General features: G+C 38.7%; 1 protein-coding gene across 1 annotated transcript in view; it reads left to right on the top strand.

Moving 5' to 3' along the window:
* Positions 1 to 25,180, top strand: part of pi15b (peptidase inhibitor 15b) — a 31,552-nt gene extending 6,372 nt beyond the window's left edge. The window contains exons 2-5 of the mRNA XM_028804443.2: positions 20,395 to 20,513; positions 21,289 to 21,421; positions 21,510 to 21,625; positions 24,472 to 25,180. Coding sequence (XP_028660276.1) covers positions 20,395 to 20,513; positions 21,289 to 21,421; positions 21,510 to 21,625; positions 24,472 to 24,607 — 504 coding nt within the window. The 3' untranslated portion in view covers positions 24,608 to 25,180. The remainder of the gene's footprint in view (positions 1 to 20,394; positions 20,514 to 21,288; positions 21,422 to 21,509; positions 21,626 to 24,471) is intronic.
* The last annotated feature ends 388 nt before the right edge of the window (positions 25,181 to 25,568 follow it).

Below are 25,568 nucleotides of genomic sequence, written 5' to 3'. Positions count from 1 at the left end.
ATCTCCTCAGGAAAAAAAAAAATGATGTCCAGATGAACAGAATCATCCATCCATCAATCCATCCATCCGTCCATCCATCCATCCCTCCATCCATTATCCAACCCGCTATATTCTAACACATCAACTTTCTAGAATTTCCTTACCTGGATTATTGAGCATACATCAAGACACTTTTATTGGCTAACTAAATAGATTACAAATGCAAGCTATCGAGGCAGCTAAGACCCCTTCATCTGCCTCGAAAGCTTGCATTTATAATCTATTTAGTTAGCCAATAAAAAGTGTCATTTCACCCTACTTTCTCCTGTATCAATCTATGGCTAACACGGTACAACTGTGGAGAGAACACAGTAATGTGCATGATGGTGCGTTTAGGTGTTTTATTTGTATGGAAGAATATGCAGCATGTTACTTTTAAAAAAATGTACTGCGCTCTTTGGCACTGATGTGAATGACAGACATAAATAGAATTGATTTTACCAGTGTGGCATGGATTACATGCTTTATGCAGCTGTAGTAAAGACCACAGGTGAACAGAGAAATGGGAATGTGGCTTTAGGAAGCAGTATTTCATGTTTAACACCTACAAAAAAAAATTAAACCCAAAACAAAATCTTTAGTGTTTTTGGTGTTTCACGATTGCAAAATTGCCTGTAAAATTAAATTTAGTGTTAGTTTTGTGAAACTATGTGAATTAAAACTTGCCTGTTTCACTCACCACTACTTTGTTAGTTTACTTGATACATCTAAACTGGTGTTGATAAGATTTATGTCCACAGTTGGTCCCATTGTGGCTAACGCTGCCAGAGGAGATTTTTACCTCATCATACTCATCTAATGGATTAGGCAGATTTAGAAAATGATTGAATGGAATGGAGCTATGAAGCATTTCCTTACAAGAAGACTCTTCATACTGCAATTTTATCCAATCATTTTTGATCTCTAACAGTCAGCGTTGTTCACTATGGCTGGAAACTTGCTCTGACAGCGTGCTCCGCACCTACCACACGACAAGACTGGGACCTGAGTGCAGTGAGTGAAGCCTCAGCACCACACTGGAACAGGGTGAGGTTTTTTTTACAGTGGTTGAAGTGCCAATCCTGCTGCCAACCCCCAAGGTTTCCCTGTTAGGTGGAGGACCTGTTCTATATTGTGATATTAAATTATAAAAAGGTAATAAACATTGGGTGCTAGGAATATATAGAATCGATCTTCCTTTGGATAATATCATGTCCCTTCAGAGGAAGGGTGATTGGTTCTAGCGGGGTTTATGTTAGGTCTTATTTACAAGATGGACACTGTGACTTGCTTTGTGATTCGACAAGAATTTAATTGTGAAAATTAATACTGAAAGTAAAGCTGGAGCAGGCAAAATGAGAACATAAGGAAGTAAGGAAGGATATAATCCCTTGGGTGTGGCATTGTGGAGCAGTGGTTAGTGCTTCTTCCTCACAAATCCAGCATCCTGAATTCGGTGTCTAGTCATTGTTGTGTGGGTTTTACTCCAGATACTCCTGTTTTTTCTCCTACAGACCCAACAATGTGTGTGTTAGATTCAACCGCGATCCAGTGTGTGAGGGTGTGTGCAGGAGTAGCTGGTGCTCCACTCAGTCTGCTCCTGTCAAGGCAGAGGTTTGGTCTACTTGTCTGTGTTGGTGGTGGTGGTGCTTTTGTTGTTGTTTGTTATGATATTTATGTGTTCCTGAGATTTGATGAAACTGTGAACTCTATCTATCTATCTATCTATCTATCTATCTATCTATCTATCTATCTATCTATCTATCTATCTATCTATCTATCTATCTATCTATCTATCTATCTATCTATCTATCTATCTATCGTTGTGGGCAAAAGTAGGTTTACAGTTGTGAGTACACATTCTTGTATTACTATTTATTAATTATTGTATTATTAATTTGTATTATTTGTCTTCTTCTTCTTAAAGCTATTGAGTTAATAAAGCTATTACAATAATCAAAACCTGCATGCCTTTTTCCATACAAACAACTGTAAACTTTTGCCCACCCCTGTATAATGTAATTACAACAGAACAGAGCCTAGATCCTGTGCACCCAATTGATTTAAGAAGGTTCTAGGAAATTATACATGTTATAAATCCATGGTATACATTTTTGAAGGGTAATAAAAAGATACCAGGTGTTACACATTTTCTTACTAACTTTACATAATATAATGCATATATGCACATTTACTGTTCTGGAAGTCATTTTTCAGAGAGTTGGTACTTCCACTTCTATGAGTCACTTCATTACCAGTATGAAGACCTGAGCCTATCCTGGCCAGCAGAATCATGGCAGTCAAGCCCCTTAACTAGATGGGATACAGGGGATATCCTTTACTTCTTGAGAAGATTCTCTACTAGTACTGGTGTAAATTGTGATTTGTTTGTGTAAGTCTTGTTTCACAGCTTTGAACCTAAAGACTTAGGTGGTATGGTAACCCCCAGAAAGGCTGTTTGTGTAGCAGAGATGAGAGCACCAGGCATGTTGTGTAATGTGAAGTAAATGCTCATTATGAAGGGAGGCAAATAAAATAAAAACAACACTGAAGATAAATCCTAGGTGATCATCGTTTTGTGATTATTATTAATAATAATTCTTTGATTTTTATATAGCATTTTTCTCACTACTCAAATAACTCTAGTGACTGATGAGTCACAGCCATTTTTGCAACAGTACGCTCACCACACATTAGGTGGTGAAGTAGTGGAGAGAGATAACCAATTAGAGACAGGGGATGATTAGGGGTCTGGAATGTCTAGGCCCAGGTAGACAATTTAGCCTGGCTTCACCAGCACCCTTTCCAGCAGCAACCCAAGCTTGTCCTAGATGGTCTTCCATCCAAGTACTTGCCAGGCCTGAACATACTTAGCTTAAGGTAGATGACCTGTGGTATTGTCTTGGAATGGGTCAAAAGAATTGATGTTTCAGCAGAGGCAAATGGCACAAACTCTAGTAACCTTCAAGACAAGATGTAAAATAAAAATATATATATAAAATGCAAAACCTTTCTGAGTAAAGGCAAGCAGTATTTGGAAAAACATTCGGTTGTCATTAGTGGCATGGAGTTTTTTTTTTTTTTCTATATTTTATGGAGCGGCATATTGGCACAATAGTAAGCGCTACCCCCTCTAGGCTCTGTGAAGCTGGGCTCAGTTTTCAGTCCGGTAGTGTTTTTTGGAATTAGAATGTTCTGCTTGTGTCTGAAGGCCTTGTCACATCACACAGTTTTTCCAGTGATTTGCAGTCACAGAACTTTATTTACATAATCGTGCATGTCTGGAGCAGTCGCATCACAATCCCAAGACCATCAGTTATGTAGTCTAAGATCCCCAGAGACTCAATCCAACCAGTCTTCAACTCACCCTGTGAAAATAAAACAGGTTTGATTTTGCCTTACGTCGTAGTGGCGGGCCCTGTGTGTGTCTGTGAATTGACACCCATTAAGTGCTCAGCAGTAAGTACAATGCATATAATGGAACTATGAGGAATATGGGTCACAGCAAACAAAAGAGAGACTTATCTGTCTGATGTCTTATGTTTTAAGTATCGTGACAGAAAGAACAAAAAAAGACAGAGATTGTGATGAACTCACCGTATTTGTAAAACTTTTTGCATGGGCGCCAGCTCTGTCAGACAGCACATTACTGGCTGTCAGAAAAAAGGGACAATCTCACAGTATTTTGGAAATGTGAAGCTATGCTGGGAAGTCATCATGGAACTGTTTAATTTGTCATCCCTTGCGATTTCTAGTCATGTAATCTCGTATCCTCAGGCAATGAGATCAGTAATTGTAGTACTGACGTTTGACATCCCCTCCTACCCAGATGTCATGTAATATGATACTAGCTTTAGTTGGCTTTCTCCAGTTTCTGGGGTTTTCTTTTAAATTTCTGTGATACATAGTTAGGTTAAGTTAACCAGTGACTCCTCATTTCTCCAATATGAATGAAAGTGGGAGTGTGTGCTGAGTGTGCCATGTCATGGACCTGCTTCCCTCTGGGCCTTGTTCTTGCCTTGAACTCAACTCTCCTGGGTCCTAGTGACACTTTAATTAAATAAGTGAATTCAGAAAGAGGATGAGTAAGAAAATAACTGGCAAAGGAAGATCAGAATTAGAGGAGCAGAATAAATAAGCAACCTTGTAATTTAAAGTCAAGTGCTCTGTCCTTATGGCCACACTGCCTTATGGAAGATACAGTAGTGGCCACCAGTGATACCACATTTTCCAGTTGTTCTTTGTCTCACTGTACATTCCAGATTTCTACAACGTATCCTCTGTTTGCTTAGAGAAGATCTTGATGTATCTCAGGCATGTGAACTGCATAACTTCAGTTACTCAGTCACTGAATCAATCAATACATGTATTACACGATAGAAAGTATCAAAATGAAGATTAGTTCATAAGTTAAAAAAGTTCTAGCTTGGTTATTGAATTCTGTGTAAATCAAAGCAATATATATATATATATATATATATATATATATATATATATATACTATATATATATATATATATATATATATATATATATACAGTAATCCCTCCTCCCATCGCGGGGGTTGCGTTCCAGAGCCACCGCGAAATAAGAAAATCCGCGAAGTAGAAACCATATGTTTATATGGTTATTTTTATATTGTCATGCTTGGGTCACAGATTTGCGCAGAAACACAGGAGGTTGTAGAGAGACAGGAACGTTATTCAAACACTGCAAACAAACATTTGTCTCTTTTTCAAAGTTTAAACTGTGCTCCATGACAAGACAGAGATGACAGTTCAGTCTCACAATTAAAAGAATGCAAACATATCTTCCTCTTCAAAGCAGCAAACAAATCAATAGGGCTGTTTGGCTTAAGTATGCGAAGCACTGCGGCACAAAGCTGTTGAAGGCGGCAGCTCACACCCCCTCCGTCAAGAGCAGACAAAGAGAGAGAGAGAGAGACAGAGTTTGTTTTTCAAGCACAAATCAATATGTGCCCTTCCAGCTTTTAAGTATGCGAAGCACCGTTCAGCATGTCGTTTCAGGAAGCAGCTGCACAAAAGATAGCAACGTGAAGATAATCTTTCAGCATTTTTAGACGAGCGTCAGTATCGTCTAGGTGTGCGAACAGACCCCCTGCTCAATCCCCCCTACGTCAGAATCAGAGAAAGTCAGCGCAAGAAAGAGAGAAAAGTAAGTTGGGTAGCTTCTCAGCCATCTGCCAATAGCGTCCCTTGTATGAAATCAACTGGGCAAACCAACTGAGGAAGCATGTACCAGAAACTAAAAGACCCATTGTCCTCAGAAACCCGCAAAGCAGCGAAAAATCCGCGATATATATTTAAATATGCTTACATATAAAATCCGCGATGGAGTGAAGCCGCGAAAGGCGAAGTGCGATATAGCGAGGGATTACATATATACTGTGGTGGGCTGGCACCCTGCCCGGGGTTTGTTTCCTGCCTTGTGCCCTGTGTTGGCTGGGATTGGCTCCAGCAGACCCCCATGACCCTGTAGGTACGATATGGTGGGTTGGATAAAGGATGGATGGATGGATGGATGATATATATATATATATATATATATATATATATATATATATATATATATATAAATATATAAGGCATAAATGTTAGTTGTTGAATAAAGTATTGAACAGAATATAAGTTGGTGGACATTCATGGGTACAACTGGGTGACATAAAGAATGCATCTCAATTGATGTGGTAGATGTTTTGAGACAGCAGGAAGACCATCGTCCTTATCAAGGGCAGTGCTAACATAATTACACGGGGGTCCAGTTAATGAATTAAGAATCAAGTGTTTGTGAGATTGACCGACCGATCAATGCAGCAACAGCTTTGTGAATATTATACCAGACTGTGGAGATGAAGCAGGAACTAAGTTCTTAGGTGAAGCTTTTGATAGATTGTTTTTTCTAAATCATAAGCTCTGAGTAGTGTTTTGAATTGGGACACTTTGCTGTTTTTATTCTCAAATTATTTTTTTCTGTTGTCCTGCTGCTTCTTTTTGGAAGCTTTGAATATCAGGTAATGTTAATACATTGGTGTCTTACATGATTAATACAGCAATAACTAAATAGAATTGTATTATTTTTATTTTTTGAGTTTGCCAAATTGCCTTTTTTATAAGCTCCAGCATTTAGTGGCAGTGTGATGTGGAACACCATTTTTTAGGGGCTTACATTCCAGCTCTGTACCACATTCATTGCAGCACCTGAAGTTATGGATTCAAATCTCAAACCATTTCTATGTGTGTGCTTCAGGTAATAAATGTCTTTTAGTTGCCAACTTCCAGTAATTTTTCTTTTGACTTCCTTAATGGTTTAGAGCTTAGGTTTTGGTGACAGTACATCTTTTGGTTAGCAACTTCAGGCAGTTCCCCTCTTGATAGCATTCATGGTTTATCATTCTGGATTTGTTCTGACCTTTGAAACAGACTCTCACTACAATTTTCTGAGCATAGTTACTTGCCACATTCCACCTCACTTGCAGAACAGATAGTGACTGAGAAAATGAAACTCCAAGTACAAGTATCCAAAATACAGAAACTTTCCATTGAAAGGTTGCGGGACTTACTCTCTATGACAAGATGAGGAACTCAGAAAAACTGGAGAATCTTGGAGTGCAACAATGGCTTCTCCGTATTGAAAGAAGCAAGACCTACTGGAAGAACATCCATGGGTTTCCCCATCACATGCTGGTGGGATTGTATTCCTTAACTCTCTGAGAATTCTGCAGAAGGATTAAGAAGAGGAAAGGGTGGCCTATCCAGCTCAATGTGTTTCAACCGCAGTCTTTACCAAGATAGGCCAAGTGAAAGTGAGGTGAACAAAGACTGCCATCTGAAGATTTGTCTCATAGCTCAATGTGAAGTAAGAAGAACAGACGGGCATTCCAAGCTTCATACTTAAACACCAGATTACTTGATAATAGCTAGTAGATCAGGACTGTGGAGAATAGGAAAGGTGTTTGGTCATTGCATTTGGTCTAATACATTTGTTATTGGTATTTTGAACCAACTGTGTTTTGTTACATTTTTGTTCAGGATGAGAAAATTTGATAATAAAGTTTGTTAAGTAAATAAATAAATAAAGTTTGTCATCTTATATATGAATACTTTCAGAGCACTAGTTTTATCTGGTTAACTAACAGCTAAGTGGTTGTAAAATTTCATTTATATAGTTTTAAAAGCTGTATTCCCATTATGTGATTGCCTTTTCTCTTAGTTTTTATATTTTTATAATATTGAGTTGATGTCATATTAGTATTATAACCAATTTGAACAGGATCAATTAATTTGTTTTGAAAAACGTGTCATCATGTTAAATTACATGCTTAGTTTCTCTTAGGCAAATGACAGCTTTTGAAAAGATCATCCTAGCAATGGACACCTATTATTTGGATGCAAATAATAACTCCGTAAATTAATGGATGGTCAGTGCCAAAACAGTCAAAGCATAATTTAGGATTTCCAAAAAATATTCCAGAGTGAAAGATTATTCAGGAATTGTTCTTACTGCATCCCTGAAAGTCTGTACAGAGAGGTTGAGTGAAATTTGTTCATACCCTCTGTCCAGCCTAAGTCACCATTCAATGGCCAGAATGTCATCAAAAATAAGCAGATGGTTGTAACTTCCAGGTTCTTTTACTTTTCCCCAAGTTCTAACATTACATATTCTTCTTTGCCTTACACCCGGCTTCTGGTTCCCGTATTTCTCCACATTATTCTGGCTCAGTTTTTTAGCAACAGCAAGACACACCGATAAACTTTCTTAAATAAAATGTCTGTATTTAAACAATGAAGGTTTCTTTTAGCTACCCTCTCTATCAAAGTTCCTTTTCATCCCCTCTCTCCCCAGAAGAAGGTATTCTCTCTGGGTACCATTGTTACCAAGTCAGGTCAGGCTTCTCACTGGAAACTGGCAGATCCTCCTTTTTTCATCTCTGAAAGGCATCGCTTCTCAATCTTCCTCTTCTTAAATTGTCTGTGACAAGGCTTCATGGGGCCTCTGGCCCTAATATGCCCAAAGGGAGATTTATGATACAGTTAATTCAGAGATGAGTATCTAAATATACTTGTTGCCACTCTCCTTCTTAATCTTCTTGTCTCTTGGGCTCTCTGCTTGTGGGGCACTCCTCTCTACCCAATGTGTGACCAGGCAATATTGAACGATATAGTTTTCCTTTCAGTTGTTCAGGGCTGTCATAAGGATGTTTGATGTGTGCAACAGGTGGTCCCCGATGTCCTTTGGCTGAGATTTGTTAGATGAAAACTTGTCACTCTGCAAGAAGAATGGCTGGTTTGGCTATGCCCAGGCAGATATAAGGCCATGAAACATTCTGCGCCTTTTCAGTCATAGTCTTTATTTACATAATCTTAGCAAGTCACAGACATGCTCTTGTAAAGTTCAGTCACGTGATATGACATACCCAGAAACTCACTCCAACTAAACCACAGCTCACACAGACAAAATCATCCAGACCTTGTTTTTGTTTTTTATAATCTTTGTATTCATATACTGACTCCTTTCTCTTTCTTTTGTTTCCAATGTCTAATATATTTACACCACTGTCCTTGCTCTTGCTCATCACACTGCCCTCTTTGTCTGCATTTGCCTCTGTGTACCATTCTTCTTTTTTACCATCAGATTCCTCTAGTCCTTAAATGCCATTGAATTTTATTTTATTGCTTCTTGCAATTCATCACCCTGTGGTGGAACATATCCACTTGATCATTTCACTGTTGCTTCTGTCTCTTTTATGAACAAAGTCCTCATTCTTCTCCAAGTATCATCTCCTTTATTCCCTCTTGAAATTTTAAAATAATACTGTGTCGGCCTTCTGTATTCTCAGAACTTCTCTTGCCTTTCTTCTTTCATATTCCACATCTTAATCCTTGAATTTCCACATTTCTTCTTAGGCTGGCTTCCTTTCATCCTCAAGTCCATTACCAGCAGCCCTTGCTATTTCATACAGGCCTCCCGTTGTATTACTTAGCAGTTCACTACAAAATGTTTTGTCCATTCTTCTCACCAGAATGTAATCTATTTGACTTTGAACTTCACCACTCTGTTAGGTTAGCAGATGCTACTCTGCTTTCCAGAAGTTCATGCACACCAACCCAAATCTCTGGTCATTTTCTCTTCATGTCTTCTTCTAAATCATTCAATGTACTTACCCACACTCCTATTCTCATTCACCACAGGATGATCAACTCCCCGTCACTTACCTTTTCACTTCTTCTTCCAGCTGTTATCTGAATGCCTCCTTCTCCTTTACACAAGAAGTACACAACTATACCTCATGTCATAGATCATACATTCCAAGTACCAATGCTAGTTGTCCATCACCAAGATCCCCTTGCTAAAAAAAACCCCAAATAGACTCTGAAACATAATGTTGAGACAACTGGGCTACCAAGAACTAATAGCCACACTGTTGTGTTTAGAGTTTTTTATTTTCCAATGTGGCATTGAGAAGAGGCTTTTTTTGTTTTTGCTGATGCACGTTATGATAGCAACACCAGGCAATTATTAAACATTTAACTGTATATGTATAGGAAAGTTCAATTTGTTTTTTGGAGGGTGATGCACACATATTGTGCATGAACATTAGAAGAGATTAGAGACGGAAGTCAGAGTGGTTCTATTTTTTCTGTATTTCTGCAAAAGATTCAGGATTCTCCTTACATAATTAAGTTCAGGTGGTCCACTCTATGGTCTTAAACAAATTGTTAGCCACATGTAATCAAGAGGCAGGAAGGGTAACCTGTAGCTGACTCCATTATCCTTTTACACCTTCCCTACAAATTGTCCTACGAAGCTACCTGTGGTAAGAATAACACATATGAACACATTATAATAATGAAATGATTTTCCACAAGTCATTGTAATAATATTTAGACATTTCATATGACTGTAGTGATGGAACCAGGGTAGTCAGTGATCCCAAACCACGAAACATGAACACATAGTGAGTCCTGGGTTCAAATAATGGAAGGTTTATTAAACCAATTCTTCCACAAAGTTTGAAAAAGCACAAAGACACAAGTTTTCTCTCTCTGCACAATACTTTTCTCTCACCACCACTACCGCATTGCCCTCCTCCAACCGAGTGTTGCTTCACGTTCTCCCAGCTCCGACTCACCTGGACAAGGGAGTGCGGTCCTTTTTATTATGGACCTGGGAGTACTTCTGGTGCCAGGGTGATTGCCCGATGGAAGCACTTCTGGGTCATGTGAAAGTCTATTATAGTAGATAGATAGATAGATAGATAGATAGATAGATAGATAGATAGATAGATAGATAGATAGATAGATAGATAGATACTTTATTAATCCCAAGGGGAAATTCACATACTTCAGCAGCAGCATACTGATAAGGGAACAATATTAAATTAAATTAAAATAAAACAATATTAAAGAGTAATAAAAATGCAGGTATAACAAACAATAACTTTATATAATGTTAATGTTTACCCCCCTGGGTGGAAATGAAGAGTCGCATAGTGTGGGGGAGGAACGATCTCCTCAGTCTGTCAGTGGAGCAGGATATTGACAGCAGTCTGTCGCTGAAGCTGCTCCTCTGTCTGGAGATAACACTGTTTAGTGGATGCAATGGATTTTCCATAATTGATAGGAGTCTGCTCAGCGCCCGTTGCTCTGCCACAGATGTCAAACTGTCCAGCTCCATGCCTACAATAGAGCCTGCCTTCCTCACCAGTTTGTCCAGGCGTGTGGTGTCCCTGTTCTTTATGCTGCCTCCCCATACACCACTGCATAGAAGAGGGCACTCGCCACAACCGTCTGATAGAACATCTGTAGCATCTTACTGCAGATGTTGAAGGACACCAGTCTTCTAAGGAAGTATAGCTGGCTCTGTCCTCTCTTGCACAGAGAATCAGTATTGGCAGTCCAGTCCAATTTATCATCCAGCTGTACTCCCAGGTATTTATAGGTCTGCACCCTCTGCACACAGTCACCTCTGATGATCACGGGGTCCAGGACGGGCCTGGGCCTCCTAAAATCCACCTCCAGTTTCTTGGTTTTGCTGGTGTTCAGGTGTAGGTGGTTTGAGTCGCACCATTTAACAAAGTCCTTGATGAGGTTCCTATACTCCTCCTCCTGCCCACTCCTGATGCAGCCCACGATAGCAGTGTCGTCAGCGAACTTTTGCACGTGGCAGGACTCCGAGTTGTATTGGAAGTCCAATGTATATAGGCTGAACAGGACTGGAGAAAGTACAGTCCCCTGCGGCGCTCCTGTGCTGCTGACCACAATGTCAGACCGGCAGTTCCCGAGACGCACATACTGAGGTCTGTTTGTAAGATAGTCCACGATAGTCTATTTGTGACACCCAGTGACCCCAGCAGGGCTGCTCTGTCACACTACATCTCCCGGCATGCCCTCCTTGCTTCCCACTGGGCACTGATATCCAGGGCCGCTGCCATCTAGCGTGCTGGAAGAGTAAAAAAACCCCAGCAGCATCTTCTCTTTTCAGTGGGCTGTTCGTCCATCCCTTTTGGTCGTTCCTTCCGGGTCTGATCCCTTTCTCTTCCCCGGCCAGGATGCCTTTCTGCCTGTTAGGAGCCTCCCATCTGGGTAAGGAACCATCTCCTCTTCTGGCTAGGATGTCCTTCCAGCCCATGTGGCATCTACACTGTGTTGTTGAAATCAAAGCCAGGTATAGGTATAAAATAAATTAACTATTGCATAAAAGCTAAACCAAATTTTGATTTGATCTTTATTATTTATAAGTATTCACATGAACTCTAAATAGTTTCTGTATATACAGTATCATGCAGTCATTTAAGGGTGAACTACATGGTCACCTACCCTGTAGTCCTGAGCAACTTTGCTGAAGAATAGGAGGTCTCTCTGATATTGTTTTGTAAAAGTGGTGCTTACCTGAAAAGAGCTGTTTATGAAATATAGTACTTCAGCACAGTGAAGGGCCTGTGGTATAGCAGGCCCATGGCTCAGTAAAAGGTGGCCAATTTTAATAAATAAATAATTAATTGGCCAGATTGATCTCCATGGGTGTGCGTGCTCATGCAGCTGTGGAGGGGTTGGTGGCTTCCGGGATGCAACTGGTAGTGTGGAGTCGACCCGCACTGTCACAGTGCCATTGTGTAGTTGCAAGTCAAATTAATATATCATATAATAGTATGGTATATAATAGTATAAAGTAAGAAAATACTGATTTTCTTACTTTCTGTTTGTTTATATGACATATATATCTTTTTATAAAATATCCAGTGTTATTCTTTTAAGATGCAGTGAATTAAAAACCTATCGTATGTTGACAGCAAGTGATGTCTTTTTCTAGGGCACACACAATAAATGTATGTGTAGTTGTAGTTGAACAATTCCAGCTAACCATATAGAATTAATTCAGTCTCTGGAATTATCACCACTAACAGAAACTAACATTAATGAAGAAAAAAAACAGACAAACTCTCTCCACAAAATATCAACATTTTGGTTCAAACTTCTTTGAAACACCAATGTCACTTTAATTGTTTGGTTTATATATGCATGCTGAATAAAAACACAATGCTAAATGTCCATCTCTGACAGGCACAAAAGAAAAAAATAACAAAAACCAGAACATCTGATACTACCTTAAACATGATCTTGGATGTTGCTCAAAAGGAATTAGAGGCTTAGCCTGTTTAATAAATTTAGAAGTGTAGTCAGAGCTTTTATGGGGCCGGGGGGGTCCAGCCTTTCTTTATTCTGACCTGAAATGCTGCTTATAATCACTTAAGCTACTGTATCGGTAAGCTAATCAAAAAAGTATTCTGTATATAGGGCCCCTAAAAATATAAAATCAAGCTACAATACGCCTATGAAAACAAAGCTGAAATCATTCTCAAATGAAAATGCATTTTCTTTTATCGTAATGCTGCCTATTCATGATTTATACCCACTGGTAAAGTTTGAGCAAAATAATGTAGTGTTTCTTTTTAATTTTAATAAATTATTTCTTAAGGAATAATAAAGTACTTATTTTGCAATGTTTCCATGGGTTTTCCAGTAACATGATGACTAAGGAGTATTCTTATTTACAATTAAGAAACACAAAGTTGATTTACTTTCCTTTCATTCTGCTCCATCAGCAAGACTGACACAACCTGCTTTAGCTAGCAAGCAAGGGGATTTTATTTATAAGGAACATTTAAAAACAGCATCATGATGACTAAGGTGTTGTATATATAAGAGATAAAAGGCATGAAAAAGGACAACAAAGGTGCAAACCATATAATCATTAGCACAAACACATTGAGACATGCTCTACCGGTCAAAAGTTTTAGAATACCTCAGTTTTTATGGTAATGCATGCAGTTTAATGTCTTAATGTTTCATGAAATCAAGGCATAGAACAAATAAACAATGGCAAATAAAAAAAAATAAGTCAAGGAATCATTAAGTGCATAAAATATGTGCATGCTCCCAAGCAACAACAGCAAAGTAGCCACCTTTTGCTGATTATACAGCCAAACTGTGGTAACATTTTTGAATCAGAATGCCACTCACTCTGTGCAAGTCTCCAGTCCTTCCTCCACCAAAAGAACCCCAGACCATCACACTGGGGAAATCATCCTTTCACCAACATGACAGTATACAAACACCCTGTGTGATGAACCAAAGATTTCAAATTTTGATCCATCGGTCCATCAGACTTACTTCCAGTCTGCAGAAGATCACAGCTGGTATTTCAAAGCCCTATTTTGTCCTTTAAGGAATGGCTTTCTTACTGCCACTCACACTCACCCTGTCAAACCTGCAGCACTAAGTCACCTCCTTACAGTAGAAAATTATACTTGCTTTTTTAGACCTGAACTGTTAAGCTGTTGTGCTGTGTGGTGTCTATCATGCAAGATGGTGACTCTCAGCTACTTGTCTTCTGATTGGGTTGTGACTTTGGGTTTGCCAGATCAGAGTTTCTTCCAGTTTCCAATTGCCTTTGTGTAGGACACCACCCTACTCACTTGGATTTTTTTTTTTTTGCTATTTCTCTAAATGAAAGGCCTACACTTCTAAGGGTAATAATGATCTGTCTCATTTCATTTGTTAATTGCCATTTTATTGGCATTATCACTGGAATATTGTCCAAGTAGTACTTCAAAGGGTGAAGTTACACAGTCTGTTCCAACTCTGCAGTAAGACAGAATGATGGTATTTTAAGTAATCAACAGAAGTTGGGACACCTGTGTAAATTGTTTGGTGCAAGTTGCAAGGCTTCATTTATTTTAATTGCTGCAGAAAATCTATTAGTTGTTCCCTAAGGAAGGCCCATTTGTAATATTCCTTTTATTCAGTTTTTGCCTACCCCTTGGGGATTAATAAAGTATCTATCTATCTATCTATCTATCTATCTATCTATCTATCTATCTATCTATCTATCTATCTATCTATCTATCTATCTATCTATCTATCTATCTATCTATCTATCTATCTATCTATCTATCTATCTATCCTAAACTTTACATTTAAACCTCTGTCAGTTTACTGCTTACCTTTTCAACTGATCATATTTGAAGAAAAACTGAGGCATTCTAAAAGTTTTGACCGGCTGTGTAATATATAAAAGTGTGCATCTAAAAGTGAATGGAAAAGGTGTGGTTTGAAAAATCTACATTTAAAAACACACACAGCTCAGTTGTTCCACCGTCTCAGGGCACCTATTGGGATTAAGAAACATCTCATAATAGCTGACAAGATGATCTTAATGACAATATTAATAGAACTCTTTGTAAACAAATAGTACAAAGGGCAGAGCCATCATTAGTGGTGCTGCCTTATAGATCTATTGCCCTTGGCTCAATTTTCACCCCTGGTTGCTCTCCATGTGGAGTTTGCACATTCTTCCTGTGTCTGTATTGGTTTTCCTTCAGGTGCTATGGCTTTCCTCCCAAAAGCCCAAGGTGAGTTTTAGGTTAACTGGGGATTGCAAATTGTGAGACATGCACCCCATCAGGACATTGTTCCTGTCTTGCATCCACTGCTGTTACCCTAATGTAAGTTCAAGTGTCCTGCCAGAATGAATTGGAAATTGAGGAATTTATTAACAACACAAGACTGTTAATAGTATATTCATCTTGTATATAAACGTCTATGAGTGGAGGTGTGAGGTGGAGTAGGGGTAAGGGCTCCATCTCCGAGGATATGCAAGCGAGGCCAGCATGTCTGCAAAACAGAAGTGAGGCAAGTACATCAACAAAACGGTGTCCCTTTTACTTTTCCTCCCGCTGCTAATACACAAGTGATGCGAGCATGTCGGCAAAACGAAACCTCCTAGGAGAGAGATACCCAGAGTTGTTCCTTTCAATTACCTGACATCTCTACATTTCAATTTTTTTTTCTGATGATTTCATTAGTTTCTAGGACCCCAGGCTTTTTACAGCACGAGCTTACACAGATATTTATATATAATGAAGAAAATGACACTGACAAAATCGATCCCTGAAACCTATAAATAATCCATACATGAACATGAAATCATCGGCCATGTACAACAATGATAACTACCAAAGAAATCCAAAATGATATGTTCCAATAAGTGTGAATTGTTCAGGATGAGTGAATATTGATAATGAAATTAGCAGATAGCAACAAAATAAATGAAACTGTAGGGAATAATTGGTAGCAGCAGAATAGTTAACTGCTTTACCGAGGCTTATTGTGAAGTATGTGTATTTCTGTCTAAATAGTACCAGAGAAGTGTGAGTGATGGTGGCATCTTCTCTAGCAAGATAAAAGAAAAAGAATAGCAGTACACTCGTGGCATTGGCGGTTAAATGTTAATTTGGTATGCCCACAACAAACAGGTGCCCTACAGTTCACAAAGAAAATGATGCATTAATTTGAACCTTACCAGGACCATTTATGGGTTGTACTTCACATGCACTTTACAGTAGAAATGAGAAATATTGACAAAATAATAAACAGCAAAGTTTAGAAAAAGTCTACTGTATATTAAAACTAATGTTTTACGTTTTCTTTACATGAACAAAATAATATTATAAAGACAAAGTAACCCATTTTTATAATTTTTGTGTAATGCATACGAAAGCAAAAAAGTAGCATATTTATGACATAGTTTTCAGTAGAATCCGCTCAGAATACAATATTTGTTTACAGATTTTTAATATTAATTAATTTCAAAATTAGTTCTGTTATCATTTTTTGAAATAGAAAGTGTAATAGAGCAAAACAAGAGGCACAACAGATAGCAGAGCCACCTCAGTGTCATGGAGCCCATGTTGGCTTCTGACTGAGGTACTTTTCCTCTGATTGGTTTCCCTTTACAGTCTACACAGTTTCTGTCAGGCCATTTGGAGATGTTAACCAGAGGAGTTACGAGTGACCATGGGTTTGTGAGTCAATGTGCCCCCTAAAGTGAATGTGCCCTTTTCAGACTCGGTTCTAGACTTGAATCGAATATTTTGTTAATCTATTATGTTCTTCTTCTACTGTGGCTTCCAAAAATGTATGCAGACTTGAAAATTAGCAAATTTAGACTATTTTAAATGAAGAAAGCAAGAGAAAAGAAATCCAAATATTAAAAAAAGTTTTCCCTTGATATACTTTTAAATTCTCAGGCCTTGCTTGAAAGGTGCCTATGTCAAGCAATTATTGTCTTCTCATGCAAGCTTTCCTTGTGAATTAATGGCTAATTATTGTAAGTCCAAGCCAAAGACTACACACAATGACAGATGAGGAATCAGAGGAACCAGTGCTGGTCCTCCAGTACTGTTGGTGCAGTCACCTTCAGCAGCTCGTAGCCTAAACACTGCTTTCATTATAAATCAAACCTTTGATAAAGCCATGGGGGGCACCATATGTCATGTTTGCTGTTATTCTGTGGCACATCACCAGGGCAACCAAATATATACAGTATATTACAACTTTGCAAAGCAGTGAATCAGTGCCCTGGTGTCTGCGAGTCAGTTTGACGTGAAGTTCATCTGCAAATTATCAGGGGATTCCCCTTATAAGTACACAAGAAAGTAAAGTTACTTAGTCATACTTCGTACTTGAATAGTCTTTGAGTTTCCCAAGTCAGTATTTGGAAGAATGAGGGCTTTGTTTATTGACACTTCCATGCTATCAACTGTAAATGAACTGTTGACACTTCTTTCATTCCCAAATATGCTGTTTGCCGGAGTTTCCATATCGCTCGGACCCAACAACTTCAAAGCCTCTGTTTCTACGGCTGTCCCAGACTGTCAAGTGGAATCCCCATGGAGACAGCTGAGGTACTGTTATCAAAGGCACCACTCCCTGAACACCTTGTTGCATCTCTCCCATTCCTTCATAAGGTACCACATGGCACGTAAAAAAAAGTCACCTGCACATAATGCAGTACACACTAAAATGATATTTGTGACACCCCATCTGTAGTAATTACCATATTGATGACTTTTGATGTAGGATAACTTCTTTCAAAACGTTCAACAATGTGGACAACAACCTCTTGAGTGTGAATGCAAGGGCTTCTTGGCTTTCGCGCATTGCTCACAGAACCAGTCGTACACAACATTTTTACTAATCTGTCTAAATAATAGCTGTAAGGTTTTGTAGATCTGTGAAGTGTAATTAGTTTAAATTTTGTTTTGAGCTTTTTGCTTGTGGAAATCAATTTTGTAACCTTTTTCTGTAGCATTTGTTCCTAAACAGTCACCAGACCAGTGCTACTCGATTATGTTGATCTCTTTTGCAAGTCTCTTCAGATAAAAGTGTCTGCTAAGCAACTAAATGTAAATGTCTTGTGTGTTTTACAGGACCACTTGCAACAGGATAGTTTCCACAAATCCCTAATGAGTCAACCTGAAGGAGCCAATATAGTTAGTTAATTAGGTAGTATAGTTCCGCAATTTAAATATGCTATTCCAATGAAGATGCCATGTCTTCTACTCAGCATACACAAAGATAACAGAATCTACAAAATAAAACACAACATTCTTCCTGATAGCTTCACCTGATTCTACATCCTGCTGCTGAATCTAGGCTGGGATTCCCTACCATAAACAGGGCTAAATTTGTATGCACCACCATTTCTGTAGCAATACACTTTTAGCACCTATGTCCTCATAAGTGCTCCTCTTCTAGGTAATTTTCACCCATCCATATATTTTTGATTCTAATTTCCAATGATGCTGTTTTATTGTGGAATTTCTCCCTTTTATACTCTTTATTGTGTAGTCCTTAATAAAATGTGTAAAACCCCATACACTTACAACTCTGTGATCAGGTATTTTAGCACTTCCTTTCTCCCTCCCTTCTATATCAGTAACCTTAGGCAATTAGACAGCATAAAGAGACGGACATTAGTTAAGTCAGTCAGTCAGCCATTTTCCAACCCGCTATATCCTAACACAGGGTCACGGGGGTCTGCTGGAGCTACTCCCAGCCAACCACAGGGTGCAAGACAGGAACAAACCCCGGGCAGGGCGCCAGCCCACCACAGGACACACACACACACCCCCCACACCAAGCACAAAGTTACACATTTAATTCTGTATTATTGATAAAATGCCCCAAAATATTAAGGAAGTAGAATACTATGTGAATATTGGCAGATCATACATTTACAGCCTAAGCAGCGGTACATCTTACATCCATAGGCGGCTCTCGGCTTATCTTCAGTCTAGCTTGCTTTGCTACTACATGGTCTTTGAATGGGCTTTTGAAAAAGGCCATATGCCTGTCTCAATATGGCTGCTGAGATAGAGTTGTCTTCATCATGTTCTCATCTTCATGGCCAGATAGAGAGCAGAGGAAGGTAGGTAAGAGGAAATCGATCAACTTTATAGTACTCTCACCACATAACACAAACCAATGGGCTTTCATAGTACAGAAAGGCCTCTGACTGAAAACCAATCATAAACAGCCATACTTTAGACTAATAGAATTAGTTTATCTGTCCCCTCCTGTGCCATCTACCAATGAAAGTGCTTAGGTACAACTCATCCCCCTGCTGCTTTGTTTAGTCAGTTTATGGCCTTCCTATGGTCCATACACAGTGTAAAATGAAGACAAAAACACTGTCAAAAGTCTAGGGGGATCCCCCATATACAGTACTGGAGCACAAGCAAAGGAAATGACATCTTTAGAGACAGAGTTCAAATCGGAACTGACAAAAGAGAAAATGATGGCGTTATATATAGTAGACTTTGCAGGAGGTGATGTTTTGAAGAGGTGGGATCTTGATGGTTGAAACTGAAAGTGACGTTATGAAGAGGTGGGTCTTGAGGATTGTAACCGGAGGCGATGTTACTGGGTGGTTTCTTCAGTTGTTCTGCCGGGAGAGAGGAAAAAGAGTTAGAGGGCAGCAACAACCCCTGGTTTGACAGGTAACTGGATCTATTTGAGCCCATAAACTGTCTCTCAAACGCATGTGTGTGACAACAGTCACCCTTGCTAGGCTGGTCTGATGCTCCATCCCCTCACCATAAATTTCACATCCCAAGTCAGTCCCTAAAGGTAGGATGGGTTGGTTAGGTAAAAAATCAAAGCACCGCTATTATCATCAATAAAGTAAAACATGCCGATTTCAACACTAATATTACATTACTGACAGTCAGTCAGTCATTATCCAACCCATCTATATCCTAACACAGGGTCACGGGGGTCTGCTGGAGCCAATCCCAGCCAGCACAGGGCGCAAGGCAGGAACAAACCCTGGGACGGGCGCCAGCCCAATGCAGACATTTAGTTTATCTAGTTTACAAATAATGACATACAAAATATATATACAGCTTATATGCTAGAAATCCTCCACAGAAACTGAAAGACAAAACCCATTTTGGGAACATAAGGCATAAGGGAGTGCACAACAAGGCTCATTTATTCATACTAAAACTCATGTCAGGGCAATTACAGTTTTAGAATTAACTGAACTTTCTTCATCATGGGATAAAAACCCATACAGGCACTGGGAAAAGTGCAAACTCCACAAAGTGAGGGGTTTAAGTTGGACCCAAACTTGATTCCCCTATGTCTATGTCTTTTGGAGATGAAATTTTCATGTCTTAGTTTTTTACTGAGTTTTTCCAAATAGCCCAGACACAACCACAAAGATAAAGTAGCCTTTTGTGCTGTTGGTCAAGAATGTTTATTTTTAGTTCCTAAAGATGTTGTAGAAAAATGAAAGCGAAAAGAATGGCATTGCCTTAGTTCCTTGTATGTCGACACAGAATGTGGCTGTCTCATTGGTCAGATGTCTGAAAAAAGACATAAAAGCTGGTAGCAAGTTAATAAGAAAGAAACAATAGTTCCAAAGATTTGCACACCTGTTGTTGACTCTACATGTTATACTATTTCTTTACCTTGTATCACTTGCCACAATTATTACTTTATTTTGTAGGTTTGGGATGAAACTCTTGCAAAATCTGCAGAATCGTGGGCTTCGATGTGCATATGGGATCATGGGCCCCAGTATCTCCTGAGATTCCTGGGTCAGAATTTGTCAGTAAGGACTGGACGGTACGTATCGACCATATAGAGTCAGCTGTAACAAAAGGTTGTGTTCAGACTTGGCAATAAAGAGCCAAGCTGAACAGAGACTGGGTACTGAAAAGACCAATGATCTGGGATGACAGGAAAGTCTGTCTTTGTCAGGTTGAGTTGGAGATGGTGTTCCTTTATCCAGGTTGCAATATCCGAGACATGCAGAGATTGTAGCTGATAACCTGTGGTGCTCAGAAGGGAATGACAAGTACAGCTACATATCATCAACATAACACAGATTGGGAAAACCATGGGACCCAATAAAAAGAGATGTACTGTATAAAGAGAAGTAGAGAGGGCCCAGCACTCATCCTTGACACACTGCAATGCTTGCCTGGTGCACCCTTGACATCTCTCCACACCACACACAGTAGGATCTGGCCAAGAGCTATGACTCAAGCTACCTGAAGGCAGTCCTAGTGCTGCCAGTGTCAGAGAGGGTGGTCAAAGAGGACCTGGTGGTTGACTGTATTAAAAATGGATTAGAGAGGTATCAGATTGAGAACAGATGAAGTGCTGGTAGCTCTAGCATGCCATAGCATGTCTACAATGGTATGTAGAGCTAACAAGGTGCAATGTCCCTTTTTGAAACCTGATGTTCCTCCTCAAATCATTCCCTTAAGGGACAACCAAACCTTGTGTGTTTAACTGTACATTCCTATTTCTAACATGTCTCTAGCAAATAATCATTAATGACAATCAATCTCCCATTAAAAGTGTATTGAATTCCTTTGATTTATTTTTATTTCAGCTATCGATCCATTCTTCAACTAGTGAAACCCTGGTATGATGAAGTGAAGGATTATGCATTTCCATACCCTCAAGACTGCAATCCCAGATGTCCATTAAAATGCTATGGCCCAATGTGCACGCACTATACCCAGGTAGGAAACTGCTAGCATTCTATCATTTTGTATTTCTTCATTTTACTATCTTTAAGATCACTCCTGCTTAATTGCTTTAATTTCTTAGATGGTGTGGGCCACTTCCAATCGAGTTGGCTGTGCGATCAATACTTGCCATAATATGAATGTCTGGGGTTCAGTATGGAGAAGAGCTACCTACCTGGTGTGCAATTATTCGCCCAAGTAAGTGCGATACATCATCCTACATGAAGGTTACTCCTGTGTCTTTATGCATGGGCCTGAGAATGCTTTGAATCAACTAGTGTGCTAATAATAGTTCACTTTAATATTTGCGTTTTTGTCTGTTGTTGAAGTATTGTGCTTTTTTGGGAGATTTATTATAGGGGGCTCAGGAAAGGATCTGAGGCACATTTGAGATCTTGGAATATGTCATAGTTCCTTTCAGGTAATGGAGAGTCCTAAAGTTATGTCTGACTGTTCTGTACTTCTGCCTAGAACTTTGCAACTTTGTCAACAGGGAGTAGTTTGACTTTTTACAAGAAGATAGATAGATAGATAGATAGATAGATAGATAGATAGATAGATAGATAGATAGATAGATAGATAGATAGATAGATAGATAGATAGATAGATAGGCTAATACTACTAACTACAACAACAGTGTCTGCAACATTATCTGGCAGGTAATTAAACTAATGCACTGTACATCGTATGGATAAAGGGAGAACATGCAAACTCTCTAATGATAATAACGGGGCTGGGATTCAAAACCAGTCTCTGGGGGCTGTGAGCCAGCAATATTATAATCACTATGCCAACATGCTTCATCTTAACTACGGCATACAGTTTACTCACAGTTAGGGGTTTCTAACCGTTTTATCCCATGCCAGTCTTCTGCAGATTCACTGCTCACTCTAAGAACCTGGCCACCACCTAAAACTGATAAAGAACAACTTAAGAACATGTTTGTTCAGTAGAATGCCCTATGGGATCTGGGGGATATTTTGGCCTGGAACCCCTACAGATTTTATTTTCTTCTCCTGCTTAAGTGTAGTTTTTTTTTTTTTTGTCCTCCTAGCCATCTAACTTTATCATCGGATGCACATTTAGAGACTTACAATATGATATTACATATAAGGACTCTTCCAGTCTTCTAATAATGTACCTATTCATATGGAAGCCTGAGTTGGTTAATTTTTTTGGACTCTATTTTATTTTTTCTGTCCACCCTGGCCAACTGACTTTATCATTGGCCCATCATTTAGAAAAGCAATTCTGTATTTAAGCACTCTAATAAGTGTGAATTTTTTATATACCCTAAGTTCTTGTCTATAAGCCGGACTCATGTATTAGCCGGAGACCAAAAATCATACGAATTTTTAAAATAAAATCGTATCATAGATAAGCCGGACTCATGGATAAGCCGAACATACTATAACCTATAACTAATAGAAGGGAGGGAGGTCAGTGGTCTCACTCGCGCCCATTTAATTTCTTTAAGGGGGGAGAGAGTGTGAGATATTGCCGTCTCTCTCACTCCCCGCATGGCGCGGTTGGAGCGGCCGGAGCGCGTTCTTGCTGCTCTGGGCGTCGCCGAGTCAACACGAGCGCGTAGCGGTCATTTAAATTGTGATTTTATATGTAAGCATATTTAAATATATATCGCGGATTTCTGCGGACAATGGGTCTTTTAATTTCTGGTACATGCTTCCTCAGTTGGTTTGCCCAGTTGATTTCATACAAGGGACGCTATTGGCAGATGGCTGAAGCTAGATTGCTTACTTTTCTGTCAATCTTGCGCTGACTATCTGTGATCCTGACGTATGGGGATTGAGCAGGGGGGCTGTTTGCACACCTAGACGATACAGACGCTTGTCTAAAAATGCTGAAAGATTATCTTCACGTTGCTATCTTTTGTAAAGCTGATTCCTGAAAAGACATGCTGCACAGTGCTTCGCATACTTAAAAGCTCGAAGGGCACGTATTGATTTTTGACTGAAAAACAAACTCTCCCTCTCCCTCTCTTTGTCTGCTCCTGACGGAGGGGGTGTGAGCTGCCGCCTTCAACAGCTTTGTGCCGCGGTGCTTCGCATACTTAAAAGCCAAACAGACATATTGATTTGTTTCTTCCTTTGAAGAGGAAGATATGTTTGCATTCTTTTAATTGTGAGACAGAACTGTCATCTGTCTTGTCATGGAGCACAGTTTAAACTTTTGAAAGAGACAAATGTTTGTTTGCAGTGTTTGAATAACGTTCCTGTCTCTCTACAACCTCCTGTGTTTCTGCGCAAATCTGTGACCCAAGCATGACAATATAAAAATAACCATATAAACATATGGTTTCTACTTCGCGGATATTCTTATTTCGCGGGTGGCTCTGGAACGCAACCCCCGCGATGGATGTATAAGCCGGACTTATGTATAAGCCGATATTCTATTTTTTCATTTTCACAACTTTTTTCCTTAGATAAGCCGCGGCTTATTGACAAGAACTTAGGGTACTATTTCTGAATCATTTATCTTATCTGATTTTAATTTTTTTTCTTTGCATGTAATTACTCTTTGACATCTTGTAAAGCACTTAGAGACAAATCATTTGTATGAAAATGTGTTATAGAAATAAATATTGTTGTTGTTGCAGTCTACTAAATATTAAAACAAAAAACAAACCAAGCTTTTAACTAAAAATGATGTAAATATACAACACATGGATTGTTTTGATTTGGTTTTTGTCACTTTTAGGCAGAAATGTTGTGTCAATGTTTTTGATTTAATATAATATAATATAATATAATATAATATAATATAATATAATATAATATAATATAATATAATATAATCTGCGGTGGGTTGGCACCCTGAATGGGATTGGTTCCCTGCCTTGTGCCCTGTGTTGGCTGGGATTGGCTCCAGCAGACCCCGTGACCCTGTGTTCAGATTCAGCAGGTTGGAAAATGGATGGATGGATGGATAATAATATAATATAATATAATATAATATAATATAATATAATATAATATAATATAATATAATATAATATAATATATTATCTTTGTTCCTTTTTTCAGAGGAAACTGGATTGGAGAAGCTCCCTACAAAGTAGGAGTTCCATGTTCTGCGTGTCCACCAAGTTATGGAGGTTCTTGCAGCAACAACATGTGCTTTCCAGGAGTCACTTCAAACTACCTGTACTGGTTTAAATGAGATATTTCTACATGCTCTTTAACTTCAATTAATTTGCACATCTTTATAATTCCAAGAGTCTTGCATTTGTGATCAGTTGATTGTTCTCTGGACTGTGACTAGAGCAGGGCCAGGAGATAACATTTAAGTTGTGCTGCTCTTGTATTGTAACAAAGAGAGTACTTTGAACAATTAATTTAAAATTCACTTGCATTTTAAGTTTAAATATTCATCTCGATTGCGACCATTTTAAACATAGGACATTTTCCTGTTAACTGGTTAATGTACTTTGAGCTGAAGTGTCACCTTAGTGTGGAATTTACAGCTATTTATATACTTATCATTTAAATGGTAACTACATAGAAGAATAATGCAAGTATGAAGTCATTTGTGTACCTTTATTACAAAAGGTTTTAAGCATGTATTAACTTTTTTTTAATCAAGGTTACAGTTTTATCTAAAGGCCGACCAATATTAATTTAAAAACAATGCAGTCTTTCGATATAAGATATTTTTAATAATACACAGTCTTTATGTCATAAATGGTGCTTCATCAATTCATAGATATTGTTAACTGGTGTACAACTTATTTGGTGCTTATTTTGTAAATACTGTATTCCAATACTAGGAAAAATTCTGAGAGAAAGTATAATTTACATTACAGTACATTCTGCTAAAATATTGTTAGTATGACAATTATTACTTTGCTATAATCGGGGAGCTAATGAACATGCAACATGTTTTTGATTTATTTAGACAAGATTGTTAGCTATCCTATAATGCCTTTTGATCTTCCAGAATTTTAGGATTCCATGTAATACGTTGGCTCTCTCACACAGCACATCGTGTCACTGCCAAACAAAGCCTGGACCCGAGTTTAGTTTCCAGGTGGCCTTCCCTTTTTGTGGAGCTACATATTTATGCTGTGTCCATTTGGGTTTTCGTCCACAGTACAAACAACTGCTGCTAGGTTTGACTGAAC

Source organism: Erpetoichthys calabaricus, chromosome 6, assembly GCF_900747795.2.
Source record: "Erpetoichthys calabaricus chromosome 6, fErpCal1.3, whole genome shotgun sequence".
Lineage (NCBI taxonomy): Eukaryota > Metazoa > Chordata > Cladistia > Polypteriformes > Polypteridae > Erpetoichthys > Erpetoichthys calabaricus.
The sequence above is the reverse complement of the archived record's forward strand: the minus strand, read 5'-3'. Positions and strand labels throughout refer to the sequence as shown.